At 38.1% G+C, this 13,495-nt stretch overlaps 4 protein-coding genes across 4 annotated transcripts in view; 2 read left to right on the plus strand and 2 right to left on the minus strand.

The window, feature by feature from the left end:
• The first annotated feature begins 247 nt into the window (after positions 1-247).
• LOC122401603 (cilia- and flagella-associated protein 20-like) lies at positions 248-2,165 on the plus strand. The gene is made up of 4 exons (XM_043403835.1): positions 248-331; positions 983-1,174; positions 1,300-1,532; positions 1,671-2,165. Exons 1-4 carry the CDS (start codon positions 248-250, stop codon positions 2,128-2,130), a joined length of 969 nt encoding a protein of 322 aa, XP_043259770.1. The 3' UTR covers positions 2,131-2,165.
• A 166-nt stretch (positions 2,166-2,331) lies between these two features.
• LOC122401604 (transcription initiation factor TFIID subunit 9) lies at positions 2,332-3,732 on the minus strand. The gene is made up of 3 exons (XM_043403836.1): positions 3,505-3,732; positions 2,914-3,363; positions 2,332-2,694 (listed from the first exon to the last, which is right to left on the minus strand). Exons 1-3 carry the CDS (start codon positions 3,641-3,643, stop codon positions 2,552-2,554), a joined length of 732 nt encoding a protein of 243 aa, XP_043259771.1. The 5' UTR covers positions 3,644-3,732; the 3' UTR covers positions 2,332-2,551.
• Positions 3,733-4,117: 385 nt separating this feature from the next.
• LOC122401653 (26S proteasome non-ATPase regulatory subunit 1) overlaps positions 4,118-13,495 on the plus strand; it is a 73,644-nt gene continuing 64,266 nt past the window's right edge. Inside the window, exons 1-9 of the mRNA XM_043403912.1 lie at positions 4,118-4,248; positions 4,536-4,653; positions 4,735-4,904; positions 4,987-5,195; positions 5,283-5,741; positions 5,949-6,175; positions 6,247-6,499; positions 6,573-6,761; positions 12,656-12,871. Of these exons, the coding sequence (XP_043259847.1) occupies positions 4,218-4,248; positions 4,536-4,653; positions 4,735-4,904; positions 4,987-5,195; positions 5,283-5,741; positions 5,949-6,175; positions 6,247-6,499; positions 6,573-6,761; positions 12,656-12,871 (1,872 nt within the window). The 5' untranslated portion in view covers positions 4,118-4,217. The remainder of the gene's footprint in view (positions 4,249-4,535; positions 4,654-4,734; positions 4,905-4,986; positions 5,196-5,282; positions 5,742-5,948; positions 6,176-6,246; positions 6,500-6,572; positions 6,762-12,655; positions 12,872-13,495) is intronic.
• On the minus strand, positions 6,889-9,200 carry LOC122401655 (pancreatic triacylglycerol lipase-like). The gene is made up of 7 exons (XM_043403914.1): positions 9,127-9,200; positions 8,894-9,059; positions 8,584-8,732; positions 7,978-8,232; positions 7,636-7,824; positions 7,092-7,218; positions 6,889-7,014 (listed from the first exon to the last, which is right to left on the minus strand). Exons 1-7 carry the CDS (start codon positions 9,149-9,151, stop codon positions 6,954-6,956), a joined length of 972 nt encoding a protein of 323 aa, XP_043259849.1. The 5' UTR covers positions 9,152-9,200; the 3' UTR covers positions 6,889-6,953.

A 13,495-nucleotide genomic window follows, 5' to 3' on the forward strand; every position in this document is an offset into this window, starting at 1 on the left:
TCGACGCACGAACGAATAAAACCACATTTGTACGTTGCATAAAACTGTATTTGTATATTTCTTATCCGCGAAAGTTACGCGCGCGAAAGAAAACAAACTCGATCCGACAACGGGCGAAACAAAGAACAGTTTTTGAACGGTTACCTTTTGACATTTGCTAAATAACGACGCGTACGACATGCTTTGATATATTTTATTACTAGTGTCCGCTTGTTATACGTGTTTCAAACACGGACGGAAGAGCACGATGTTTCGTAACAAGTACCAGCATGGACTCTTGTCCGTTTTGTACAGCTGTGGCTCGGCGCCGTTGGAATTGTGGGACATGCGCGTAAGTTTTTCTGTGGAACAAATACACATTGCACGGTTATCGAAAGAAGAAAGTTTTTATTTTTTAAAAATACCCAGAAAACTATTTGTAATTGTGCGCGTATTCGATGAAAACGATTTGACGTTTTAGCACTTACGCGCCATTGTTGGCAAAATGTATATAATCAACGATACAAATAGTCTTGTGTTATTAAATTTCTCAGCGTTATTAAAATTGTATTATGTAGACAAAAATTTTGCCCATCTCTTAAATCTCAAAAGGTAATGTGACGACATAAGACGAACAAAACAGTGACATCTGTAACATTATAGAGATTAATAAAGTAGATCATACGAAAAACAAAGCCCACTATCTGAAATCACATGGACTCATTAACTCAGTAAGTTGTGTTTCATGATAATATTCTTTTTCTGTTTGTTTTCCAATTTATTAAAGTATATTATTATCATATATTATTCTCAATTTATTATAATCGTATTACCGTACTCTTTGTATTTTAAAAAGATTGAGTCTTCAAAGAGCAATCAATAAACGTAATTGGCCAGTAAAACGAAGAATATTCCTATTGACTACGTTCATTTAATTTTATTTGATCTTATTTGTATATTCGATTTCACGTTAAGGAAATACAGGGAGGGTAATTTTGAACAGGTGAAGAACGGTTACATTCGAAGGGTGACGGACGAGGAAGTGAAATCGTTGGCCCTGGAGTTGGCTGGAACGAACGTCACGACGACCTACATATTTTCTCCCCCAAATCCGAAGAAATCTCTCGGCATTCGGCTTCCCTTTCTGATCATGATCGTGAAGAACATGAAGAAATACTTCACGTTCGAGATAACAGTAAATCCCATCGCGACTAAATCGATTTTTTCATTGTTCCCTTTATAAGTTCGATAACGGTGTCTCGGTAACGGGCACTTCGGATCGCTTCGCGCCAGAAGTATGCATTGTTTTCGCCCCGATAGATACTCGACGACAAGAACATGCACAGGAGGTTCCGAATGAGCAATTTCCAAAGCACCACCCGCATCAGACCCTTCAGCACATCGATGCCGATCGGGCTGTCCGGTGGTTGGAATCAAATTCAATTTAATCTGGCGGATTTCACGCGAAGAGCGTACGGCACGAATTACATCGAGACCACGCGCCTGCAAATCCACGCGAATTGCAGGATTCGACGCATTTATTTCGCGGACAGGTGCGCGATATAATCATTAAAATTATTTATTTTAAAAAATTCAATAAATTTCTATGTCCTACGGTAAATTTTGTATACTTTCAACCTTTATTTTAAATATTAATATTCAAATGACTCACGTTGTACTTGATCCAATAGACTTTACCCGGAAAGCGAGCTACCGGAAGACTTCAAGCTCTTCCTGCCAATTCACCGGAAGAAATGTGTTAGAGAGGAAGACGTGAAACCAAAGGATAAGGGAAAAGCAAAGGTCGAAGCTGAGGAACCACCTCCATTCGATGCAGGCGATGCACCCGAGGACGAAGAGGGTGAGGAAGCATTGGGAGAGGAAGAATTAATCGAAGATGAAGCTGTTTCTTTGGGAAAGGAGGCTGACGAAATTGAGGTTAAAGAGGACGACGAAGAAGAGGAAGAGGAGGATGAAACTGAACCTCCGGACGTAACAGAATACGAGGCGGAAGATGAGGATGCAGTCGAGGAAGGCGAACCTGGTGTTGACACTCGTGCATCGTCCCCAGACTACGCGACGGAAGAGGAAATTGATGGGGAACAAACAGCGGCGGAAGAGGAAGATGAAGGATACGAAGCTCAGGAATGAGTACGTTATTCTACTTTAGTGTAAATATTAATCGATAAAGTGTCTAGTTTTATGCGGTCTCAAATACTGTTTAAATAAATTCTACCGTTATTTTCAAATATTTAAACTTTCGAAATAATGAGAAGCACTTTCGGGTTTTCTTTAAAATATACTATGTACAAAATCTTAAGAGGTTATAAGATGTACATAATTTTCTAGGTTCATTAGATAGACTATATATATTACTTTTCTTAATCAAAAATATATAATTTCATTTAAAATGTGGCATTAATAGTAGGAAGGTATGCACGTTTAAAATTATTGGATGTATGTCGTACGGTATAGATCAAAGTAGCAGCGGCAGTGCACGATAGAACACTGTTTCAACGAATAAAAACATAAAATATAGAATGAAAACATCTTGAGCATTTATTGTTTATTATTATGGTACGTCGTAATCATCGTCTTCTCTCTTCCTTTTCATAGATTCTTCTTCTGCTTTGATAGGAGGCATTGTTTGGCCCGATGTGATTTGTATTTTTGGCTTAGTTACTTGTGCCTTTACCGTAGCTGTTCCCGAGGCAGCTATAATTATAAAAAATTTGTGTAAATAAATAATAAAAATTACAATAGTCCATTTTACTATTGCTTCTTAAATAATTTGAATCTTACACATTTGAGTTTTCAATGAAATATGGATAGAAGGAACGGACGTTTGGGAATGCAGGATTCTGTAGGGATCTATGAATCAACAAAGATTTATTGTTTTATACGATTTTAATTATACCTATGGGTAGAACGTACCTGTTGAAAATTTCAACACAGGCTTTGGTATTGAAATAGTTTGTGTTCTAGCAACTGTTGCAAGTGTTCCTGGTCGTTTAACAATGGAAAGACCAGTTTTGTTCCCTTCTACTTTTAGCTTAGATTGACCACCTTGAATATTATTTCCAACTAACGAGTGTAGTTGTTTTCCAAGTAGTTTTTTCGTTGCATTTTTAAGCTTGTAATTTGTAGCATTTAAGCAATATCGGTCAGGTGGTAACCTCAAGCCATTGCTTGGTTTAACAAATGGAAGTGGTATATTATTTTTTGTCCGAGCAACGTCTAATAGAACATCTCGCGGCGGTGGATTCGTAAAAGTACGTTCCAACTGCATCTTGACTGCCAATCTAACATCATCCAAATCGATGAATTTCTTTTTCGCATGATTAGCGTAAATTCTACTGTCGTCTAATATACAGGTAACATAACCTATGGATTGTAAACAGATCATTTCATAAGCCGTTTCGTATAATTATTAAAGAATGATAAATGAATGCGAGAAGTATATTTACTTCTATTTTCAACGAAATGTCTATAAATTTGAATAGATTGTGAATATGTAGTACGTACGATACGTAAATTCAAGTAGCTGATTTATAACCTTTGGTTCATAATCCGCAATTCCCATATCCTTCATTATTGACATTATAACTTGAGCGTCCTTTGGAATATGTTTCACGTGACTCATTGTCTTTGTTTTCTCTGTCATTTTCCAGAAATGTAACTAATATTGTTGTAACGCGTACAACAATTTGAGAACACGAACGTATTTTAGGTTAGCGTTGCAAGTCAAAATCAAACAGAAAACTGAAGTGCTCGCTACAATATTGCCACCAGTAATGTCCGAAATTTGCAACGTTAAATTATTCTTTGTTTCAGAATTATTTTATTCAAAATAACATTTTTCTAATAAATAAATTTCTACTTATTTAAGAAGAGAATTGTTTTATAAATGTGCGAAAAATTAAAAAATTTATTGTCACGTGTGCATGTTTTCTTCATCGTCAATGTGGCAACCATTATAGATTGCTAGATGACAAACCAGTGTCTAGAGAAAATTGCCCCTCCCTTACGTGCAATAATGCACAGTCATGTGTACGAAGCGTCAGAGTTCATGCATACGTGGCTGTGCATTAGCGCATGTAAGTGGAGGGGGCAGTTTCTTGTGGACACCGGTCTGCCATCTGGTAACACTGGTCTGTAGCGTACTTCAATTGAATTTGTTGACGAGTTCGTGGCTTGCCATCAAACTTTGAGGTTTTTATCGAAGGAATTCATATCACATGAGATCCAACATGAATATTACATCCGCCGGTAAGTTATTTATTACATATTTAGTATTAGACAACGTTTTAAAATTACATTATTATCTTATTTGTAAATTTTTACACAATACTGAATCACTGTACGTGCAATGATTTGCAAATCTTGTGGACCATAACCTTCAAACTTATATCCAAAATATCAGATGAAATTGTTTAATTAATTTCAAACAGCGTTAACGAGTATTGTATAACTCGTACATTTTTAGGGGAATATTCGGACATATCATTTAAGTACTTTGCTTAAGTAAATTTAATGAATAAACTTCACTTTTTCAGCTGGTATTATCTCCCTCCTTGAGGAGCCAATGCCAGAATTAAAGGTGTTTGCTCTTAAAAAATTGGACATGATCGTCGATGAATTTTGGCCTGAAATTTCGGAGGCAATAGAAAAAATGTATGTAATTCAAGTGCTCTAGTTTAGTGGGTTATAATTATTTTATCTTTGTATTGTGACAGCAAATTCCTTGTGTTTTAGTGAAATTCTTCACGAGGATAAGTCATTTCCACAGCATGACTTAGCTGCATTAGTTGCTAGTAAAGTTTATTATCATTTAGGAAGTTTTGAAGATTCTCTTACGTATGCTCTTGGAGCTGCAGACCTTTTTGATGTCAATGCTCGCAACGAATACGTTGATACCACTATAGGTACTAGTATAAATTTATTTTTATTACTAGCAATTTCAGTTTTATTAGGTCATATGTATTTATTGGAATTTTTTTTCTATAGCTAAATGTATTGATTATTATACTCAACAACGAGTTTTGGAAGCCGAAGGAAAGTTACCACCAGGCAGTAAAGGAATCGATCCTAGATTGGAAGGCATTGTGAATAGAATGTTTCAACGCTGTTTAGATGACAATCAGTATAGACAAGCTTTAGGTCTTGCTCTTGAAACTAGAAGAATGGATATTTTTGAAGCTGCAATTATGCAGTCGGTAAGAAAAATGTTAATTTATGAATGATACGATTTATGAATTTTTGAGTTTGTGAAAGGTTAATTTGATGTTATTTATTATTTTCAGGATGACGTGAGTGGCATGTTGTCCTATGCTTTCCAAGTTGTCATGAGTCTTATTCAGAACCGTGGTTTTCGTAATACCGTACTTCGCTGCCTGCTCAGCCTCTATCGTAATCTTGGCACACCAGACTATGTAAACATGTGTCAATGCTTGATATTTCTTGACGATCCGCTAGCCGTTGCCGAACTCTTAGACAGACTGAGCAAAGGCTCGCAAGACTGCGTCCTTATGGCCTATCAGATCGCGTTTGATTTGTACGAATCAGCGACACAGCAGTTCCTCGATCGCGTTTTACAAGCTCTTAGAGCAATGGCTCCCATTCCAAGTGCTCTTACGGTTAAACCAATCGTGAAACCAGCCGTGAAGGCATCTACCGAAACTAATTCTGACTCCACGAGCATGGAAATCGAAACTGCTACACCCGCGCCAGAGGAGACATCCGAACGTAGCGTTGAAAGTTTGGTAAGTTACATTATTTATTTTAACGCGCCTAACAAATAATACCGTCTTTTAATCGGTTGTTTTTCCGAATGACACTCGCGGACGACAGACACCAAATTTGGAGGGGATAAGGAAGAGGGGGGATTGAATGCTGAATATGAAAGTTTAGCTTCGGGAATTTAGTAGTGTCCGCGATTTTAGGTTACGTTCTGCCATTTTTCGTTTCAGAATGCCGTAGAACGTGAACAACAAGAACGAGTAGACGCACTGTCGAATATTTTGGGCGGTGAAATTTCCATCGACTTGCATCTGCAATTCTTAATTCGTAGTAATCACACCGATATGTTAATATTGAAGAACACTAAGGATGCTATACGGGTGTCTATTTGCCATACTGCCACAGTAATCGCGAATGCATACATGCATTCCGGGACAACTAGCGATCAATTTTTAAGGTTAACTACACATCACTTTAGTTAATCGTTTGTAATTTCGTACCGTATCCTCACAAAATATTATACTTTAGGGACAATTTAGAATGGCTGGCTCGGGCTACGAATTGGGCCAAGCTAACGGCGACTGCGTCTTTAGGTGTTATTCATAGAGGTCACGAACAGGAAGCTTTAGCATTAATGCAATCCTATCTCCCGCGAGACACCGGTGCTGGTGCTGGTTATTCCGAGGGAGGCGGTTTATACGCGTTAGGACTGATTCACGCAAATCACGGTGCAGTTATCACGGATTACTTACTCGGGCAGCTGAAGGACGCGCAGAACGAGGTGTGTACGATGTTGTTTATTTGTTTCGTCACGAAGTAATCCAACGCGACATTTTGCGATGGTGTCCTCGTAGATGGTTCGTCACGGAGGCTGCTTAGGATTGGGTTTAGCCGCTATGGGGTCACACAGACAGGATGTTTACGAACAATTGAAGTTCAATCTTTATCAAGACGATGCTATTACTGGCGAGGCTGCCGGTATTGCCATGGGGATGGTCATGCTGGGATCCAAATCAACCCAGGCGATAGAAGATATGGTTGCGGTAAGTTGATCCATACATATTTTACGCGAACTAATTTTAATCGATCGCGAATCTTGGAAGAAAGTTTATGAACTTTCATTCCATACTATTTCGAGTTATGTAAGGAACTTTAAGGATTGATACAGTATTTAAAAAACTAAAAGTCAGTTTATATTAACATTATTAATATTATAACAAATTTAAAGAGTAGAGTTAACCACCTGGGGCGTAAGGTGGCTGACTTGAAGTTTTGAAATTGTAAGAGCCTGTGGCACTGGAAAAGACAAGAAGGCATAAATTAGACGTAACGTTGATTAGTAGAACATATTATAATAATAACGAGAAATTTACCTGGAACTAAGATTCGGTCCACCCATGTACTCGATCTTATCTCCTTTCACTGGAGTACTGGGGAAAGCCCTTGGACTTACGACAGATTCACTGAAATACTGGTAGCTGCGAGAATGAGCGCAGGAGCCTGTAATTTATTATTCTTTGTTAATTTATAACTTATAGCACTTCTAGTCGCGAAGCGCGCGGATTTAAAGCAAAAAAATCGTTTCGAGCTAGTTGGGCCGAGATTCTGACTGTACTATAACACTGTTAAGTCTTTTGTCTGACACGACAAAGGAGAAGCAAGCCTAGTGGTACCTATCTTTGCAGTGATCAAAGTTCCAAGGCATCGATATTAAAGAGGATCGATGTTCAGGGACAGTTGTATCGACTACGTAATTTGACGGTGGTAACTTTCCATCCGTAATTCAGAAATTCGTCCATTGGCTTGTGTATTTTTAATCGTACATAATTCTTAGTCATAGCGAATCTTCATCATTTCTAGACACACGATCTTTCTATTTCTGCGTTCTAAAGCGAGTCTAAATTATTTTATTCTTACCGAGTAAGTCGGTGGAGCATCCTGGTTGGCTACTGCCTCCGTTGGCGTAGAAATCAGAGGTACCTACTGCTTTGTCGAGGCCCAGTTTGCCAGCAGCCGTGTGAATAATTTCAACGATTCTCGCTTGCGAACTGTCGATTCTCCCATCGGGACCTTTGCTTTCGAACATCGGTTTGGCCGGGTCAAGGCCTGCAATTGCAATCGTTTAAGAGTCTAATAGGTCTTCTTGTATTATAGTAGTAAAAAAAACTAAAGGAACACGTTTCCTAGGATATATGGACGATTTTGAAGCATTAGTTGATTTGATAAACGTTGTAACTCAGATTATGTGCTGTTACGTACCGGTAATTTCCGAGACTACACCGGAGTTTGCCAGTTTTCGTCCCGCCAATCCCACAACGTGTGCACCTAGGGAGTGTCCAATCATCTTCGTAGTACTGGCTCTGAGATTCATCCTTGAACGGAGGAAACTAGAGAAAGACGCGACACGGTCAGCTACGGCTGGCACGCTTTTCGCGACCGTCGAATATACCAGATTGTTGGCTATCGTACTCCAGTCTACGATGATCACGTTGCAGTCCATAGCCTTGATGTAAGCTGAAAAACGTCACCATTTAATTATCGAGACGATTGGCGTTTATATCGCAGTAGTGCTCGGCTATTTGCAAAGGTTTCACCCCGAATATGTGCCAAGTGATCTTGTTATTTAAAAGCAATAACGATTGTTGCTGTCATTTTCACGTATTTTACATATTATTTCACTTTGTAAATATGTTTTATGAAATATATTACTAGTCTTGAAGGTGATCGAACAATGACAACGACGTCAAATATAAATAATCGTAGCCATTAACATTGATATTTACTAGGTGCCTTAATATTACGTTAAGACATCATAATATGGTTATAATAGTATTTATGACAAGAGTAGATTTTATTTAATGTTACCATCGCGGACCATCGTGCAGGAGTTAGAGTTGCCACTGCTTTTCCAACCATGAGTGACTATGACCGTCGGTCTATTCGAGTTCCAGTGGCTACTCGAGACACTGTTGACATTGTTCAGCTCCAATCTTTGTCCATTTGTCGGGTTTTGTCTGAAACGAAGGGTACAAAAATCTTATTCAAACTTGCTGTTGTATTAAAATCATTTTATCGAGTTAGAGTTAGTAGTAAAGAATCATGTGTTGTGAAAGATCGCAAGACTTTTAAAAGGAGAGATCGCAGGAATGAAATTGAAAAGAAATATTTTTCCAACCGAGTGAAGAGCGTGAAGGTGATGGTATCGATGTTGTCGGCCAATTCCTTAATTTCGTTTAAAGTTAGCGGTGCATGGTCTAGTTTGACCAAATATGCTGTTCCGGTTTCGTCCGGCATGATCGTGTAATTGGCCTGCAGCAGGGCGCCGATCAGGCTGGGATAAACTGCAAGCAAATCCCAAACGGTTATCGAAACAGGTTATTGCATTATTAATAATATTTTTATACGAACTCAGAGCCAAAGCTGGAACAACCATCGTGATTTCGTTGTCGCGAACCGCCACGCGCGTTACTATTCCTCGACTATCTAGCTCCTTCTGTTCCTAGCTTCTTTTATACGTCTAATGGAAACAATGAGCATCCACTCGAGCACCACAACGTTGATAAGTGATACGGCCGAAGGACAATCACTGATTCACACTAAATTAATTACCGGTGTGTGATTCTCGCGAGTTTCGGTGTGTTTTCTGATTTACACTGTTGTGAAATCCACGAACGATTCGTTTCTCTTTACAGAGAAACTGTTCTTTTTCTTTCCCCTCTTATAGATGTTCGCGAACGAACGCGTTTGTGAAATTTCTTTCTTTCGGTCGGCTCAAAAAATAAGCTCGAGCTTATTAGCTGGATATTATCTCGATCGTTCAGATTGAGAAAGCGTTGCGAAACATGAAATCCGTGGCGCACTCTTCAGATTGAGCCTCGAGAAGAGCTCTGGCAACTCGAGATTATGAAAAAAGTTGAGTCACAACTCGAAATCCGTACATCGTTCAAAGAATAAAAGATTTTATTTTCGACGAATTCCTGTCAAATTGGAAATAGGCGAATTAAAAAGAAAAGAAAATGAAACGAATCGAAGTTAAATACCTCAGTTGTTAAGCTGATGAGATCTATGAAAAGCAACACTCCGTTACCAAGTTTTTAATTATGATTTTCTTTTAATAAATCGAGAGCTCTTCGATGTTTGTGCAAGAACTGAGCTCTTGGCCTTGCTTTCGTTTGTTTATATCCACTTTCAAATTTGTTTGAAAACGTGTACGAACATTCGGAGAGGGGTATGTTTGCCATACGCGTTGCATTACGTATTTAATTTATTACGACGGGGATTTATCTCGATCTACATTTTCGTTAAATAAAGTACAAATTAAACACGACTATACGTGAAATATTTTAAACGTCAAACAAATATTAATCGAGTAACGGGTGCGTTACGTAAATCAATATTGGACATATCGCGAAGATCGATCGAAGACACTTGGCGTCGAGAATCCCGTTTAAATCGAACATCATTCGTTTTTGCCTTTTTATTCCAAATGCTAATCGGTTTCTTTTTCTTTCTTTCTTTTTTTTTGCGTTGCAGTTATTATCTACTTGCAATTTCATATTTTGCAACATCGACTACGAATGTGCTATTGCGCAGCATCCGTGAGAATGCGGATTAAAATGCTTTTAATGCGTTGCTGCAATAATCGTTTACAAACAACGCATCCGTCGGTGAACATCAAAAACTTTGAGACCGTCAACTTCAATCGCCTAATCCTTTCGTCTTCTATTTTTCTTCTTTCAGATGTTTTAACAGAAAATTACGATAATCGTTATCTGCTTTATCGAACGATCGAATGATTAGACGACTTAGAGTTATAGCAATTTTACGATTCGAAACTATTTGGCTGTTTCGTTTTGACGAAATAAATTTTCGTGAAACTTCGAATTTCGTGGTTTCGTACATCACGAATTGCAAAGTCGTGACACTTCTGCGAGGAAAAGTAGTCTCTCGAAACAAACATATCTTGGAATCAAAAATTGTATTTTTAGGGGAGTATTCAATGCTAAATCAGAATTCTTAGACAGGTAAATAAAATACATTTCGTATCGTTATGTTTTATTTAGTTTATTTTTTGTCAATAATACCTAGTATGTTAAAAAAGCATTTGCATCGAGATCTATTTTTAATATAGCGTCGCGAGCTTAGAAAGATTAAGAACCTCTTGGTTCAACGGATTCAAAGCGAGAAAAAAGTAATATTAATACGTCGCCAACCTACGCGCATAATCTTCGTCTATTTCTTCGCGAAATTCGACTCGTCCGCGGAATAAGGCACCTCGTGGTCATCGTATTTCTTCGCGGGACGATTACCTTCGGGAAACAACGAAATCCACTTACTGTCGGTGGAAAACTAGGTGCAAGGACAAACTGCGTCACTTTGTCAGGGTTGCTCTAACTGTCTGAAGATCAGGTGGATTTCGTTTCGTACTCGTCGAGTATTTCTCGATTCGGCGGGAGTCTTGGGAAGCCTGAAAATAAGATACCAGCTTTTCGGTTTTCAATAAAACATTCGTTAAGATATTTCCAAAGTATCTGACGAAGTACAACGAAAGAAAATTATAAATTGAATAGAGAGACGCGTTGTTAGGAGATTTCAGAATGTTGAAAATAAATTCTTTCACGCGGTAACGTTGCATTAGATTGCGAAACAATTTTGTGCGTATAATATTTGTATAACGTTTGAAAATTGATACGCGATAGTAGTTTGATATTATTATGGTACTTTGTTATTATTACTCTTGTCTCGTGGAGCGTTGTTATCTTTCGAATCAAATTTAATATAAGTTTTCATTAGCTCGACAAAGATTAGAAAATTGTTGTAAGTATATCGCGTGCGCAACGAGCGAGATCTTTTCAAGATATCCAGACGTTTCTTTGCCTCTTTTCCGACGTCAATCAGTTACGTTTGATATATTTTTTCGTACATTTGCAATTAATGTGATAGCAAGACAAGTGTCTGTACAGGGTGATTCAAACAGAGAGATCGATGCATTCAGAGACTTGGAAAACAAACGAAAAAGGTCCATCCGCCTTATTCGTTTATCTTATTTCTTTTTTTTAAAGCTGTGAAGAGATTCGTAAAGGAAGTAATATTAATAATGATACGAAATGTGGAACAGTTTTACATATTTTTTATTTAACATCCTTATTGTACTTCATAGTGCTATAGAAGGTAAACATTCGATTATCTCGAGGAATGAATTCCATATGCGAAGATAAAAGAGCGCAGCTAAATCGCTTTCTAAGCCCAACCACTTATGGTCACTCCAAATGAGTCTTTTCCGACTTTTTACAAAGGATATTCGACGAGTTTAACTTTCCTTGCAATGCATAATTAATTTCTTCCTAACGGAGAATTTTTTTAATAAATCATAAATCTTGTCTTCGATAAATTTTAGTAACAATTCCGTGGTTGCGACGGCAAAAATGCCATCTAATTTTTATAACTTTCTCCTTTAGATATTTCATACTTGAATTCGTGTTTAGGACGAACGTTCTCACACAAACCATTCCTTATTCATTTTCCAAAATCCCGACACGCTTGTAACAGAACTTGCAAGCAGAACTATACACGGTATTCGGACTTCCTTAAAGCAGAAATTCCCAAGAGTCAGGTAGCAGTAACCGAATTTTTGCTTCGCTGGAGGACATTTTTGCGCGAACCTTTGTTCATAAATCACATCGAAGCGAAAGACGAGGCTTTGCCAGTGAACCTGGATCCTCCGGATCCCGTTCGATAGAACGCGTTCCCCCGACGAAACATCTTTTACTTCCCGCCCGAACAAAGTAGTAAAATTCGTTTCCGAACATCGCGTAGGTACCTTTGTGTCTTGGGTGCTTCGCTTAATAAAATTTCGCGGAAGAAAGGCGGACGAAGCTCCACGGTCCCGCAGTTTTATTCGAAGTTTTATATTTCTTTTCTCTTGGTCGTTTTTCAGTATGCACAAGAAACACAGCACGAGAAGATCCTTCGAGGATTAGCCGTCGGGATCGCGTTCACCATGTACGGCCGGCTCGAGGAAGCCGATTCTCTGGTGACTTCGCTCTGCTCCGATAAGGATCCGATACTGCGAAGGAGCGGCATGTACACGCTTGCGATGGCATATTGCGGTACCGGAAACAATCAGGCCATCCGGAAGTTGCTGCACGTCGCTGTAAGTTTTCTTTGCGAGTTACGAATCGGGGTTCTGAACTATTCGAATGTTATACGGGGATATTCCGATACCACGAATGCGCTTCGAATACCATCGTTTAAATGTTCTTAGCGTTCGAACTATATTGGTCGAGTATTATTTATCGAGTAAGAAAGTATCCATGTTATAAACAGTTTTGGGATTATTTATGTTTATGCATCAAATTTTAAAGTTAAAACTTGTATAGTTTCTATTATATCGGTAAAGAGTTTGTCTTGTATCGAAGAATGTTGTCCTTGGAAATTTTATACAAGTGTCATATGTCAAAACATCATATAGATTGACAATAATCCGACGAAGGTCGTATTTGGAGATTTTTTTTATCGGGAAAATCTTGCCAATCCTTTGATAATACACTCGTATAGATATAGGTTTTGTAATATAAATCATTATCTACCGCTCTTTCGTGTGAACTAAACCGACGAGCGTTTTGCTCGAAACTGGAAATTACCGTGTTTGCCAGAAGAATAATCATATTAAAGATATTTCATCAAGCGACTGTAAAAATACGACTTTGAAATTAAACATTACTTTCGAATGTTATATGTATATTACATTTTTGTCAAGGATTTTGTTGAAGAGTTG

Source organism: Colletes gigas, unplaced genomic scaffold, assembly GCF_013123115.1.
Source record: "Colletes gigas isolate AHSC1104 unplaced genomic scaffold, ASM1312311v1 Colletes_gigas_Sc00026, whole genome shotgun sequence".
Lineage (NCBI taxonomy): Eukaryota > Metazoa > Arthropoda > Insecta > Hymenoptera > Colletidae > Colletes > Colletes gigas.

What these genes read in the sequence shown, in the direction of transcription:
- LOC122401603 (XM_043403835.1), top strand. Translation starts at nt 248, where the DNA reads ATGTTTCGTAACAAGTACCAGCATGGACTCTTGTCCGTTTTGTACAGC. An exon ending in TGGAATTGTGGGACATGCGC is followed by an intron (nt 332 to 982) that starts GTAAGTTTTTCT and finishes AATTTTGAACAG; the next exon opens with GTGAAGAACGGTTACATTCG. An exon ending in ACTTCACGTTCGAGATAACA is followed by an intron (nt 1,175 to 1,299) that starts GTAAATCCCATC and finishes TCGCCCCGATAG; the next exon opens with ATACTCGACGACAAGAACAT.
- LOC122401604 (XM_043403836.1), bottom strand. Translation starts at nt 3,643, where the DNA reads ATGACAGAGAAAACAAAGACAATGAGTCACGTGAAACATATTCCAAAG. An exon ending in GCTACTTGAATTTACGTATC is followed by an intron (nt 3,364 to 3,504) that starts GTACGTACTACA and finishes TACAATCCATAG; the next exon opens with GTTATGTTACCTGTATATTA. An exon ending in TGTGTTGAAATTTTCAACAG is followed by an intron (nt 2,695 to 2,913) that starts GTACGTTCTACC and finishes TTATAATTATAG; the next exon opens with CTGCCTCGGGAACAGCTACG.
- LOC122401655 (XM_043403914.1), bottom strand. Translation starts at nt 9,151, where the DNA reads ATGGTTGTTCCAGCTTTGGCTCTGA. An exon ending in TGTTCCAGCTTTGGCTCTGA is followed by an intron (nt 9,060 to 9,126) that starts GTTCGTATAAAA and finishes ATTTGCTTGCAG; the next exon opens with TTTATCCCAGCCTGATCGGC. An exon ending in GGACCGAATCTTAGTTCCAG is followed by an intron (nt 7,015 to 7,091) that starts GTAAATTTCTCG and finishes TGTCTTTTCCAG; the next exon opens with TGCCACAGGCTCTTACAATT.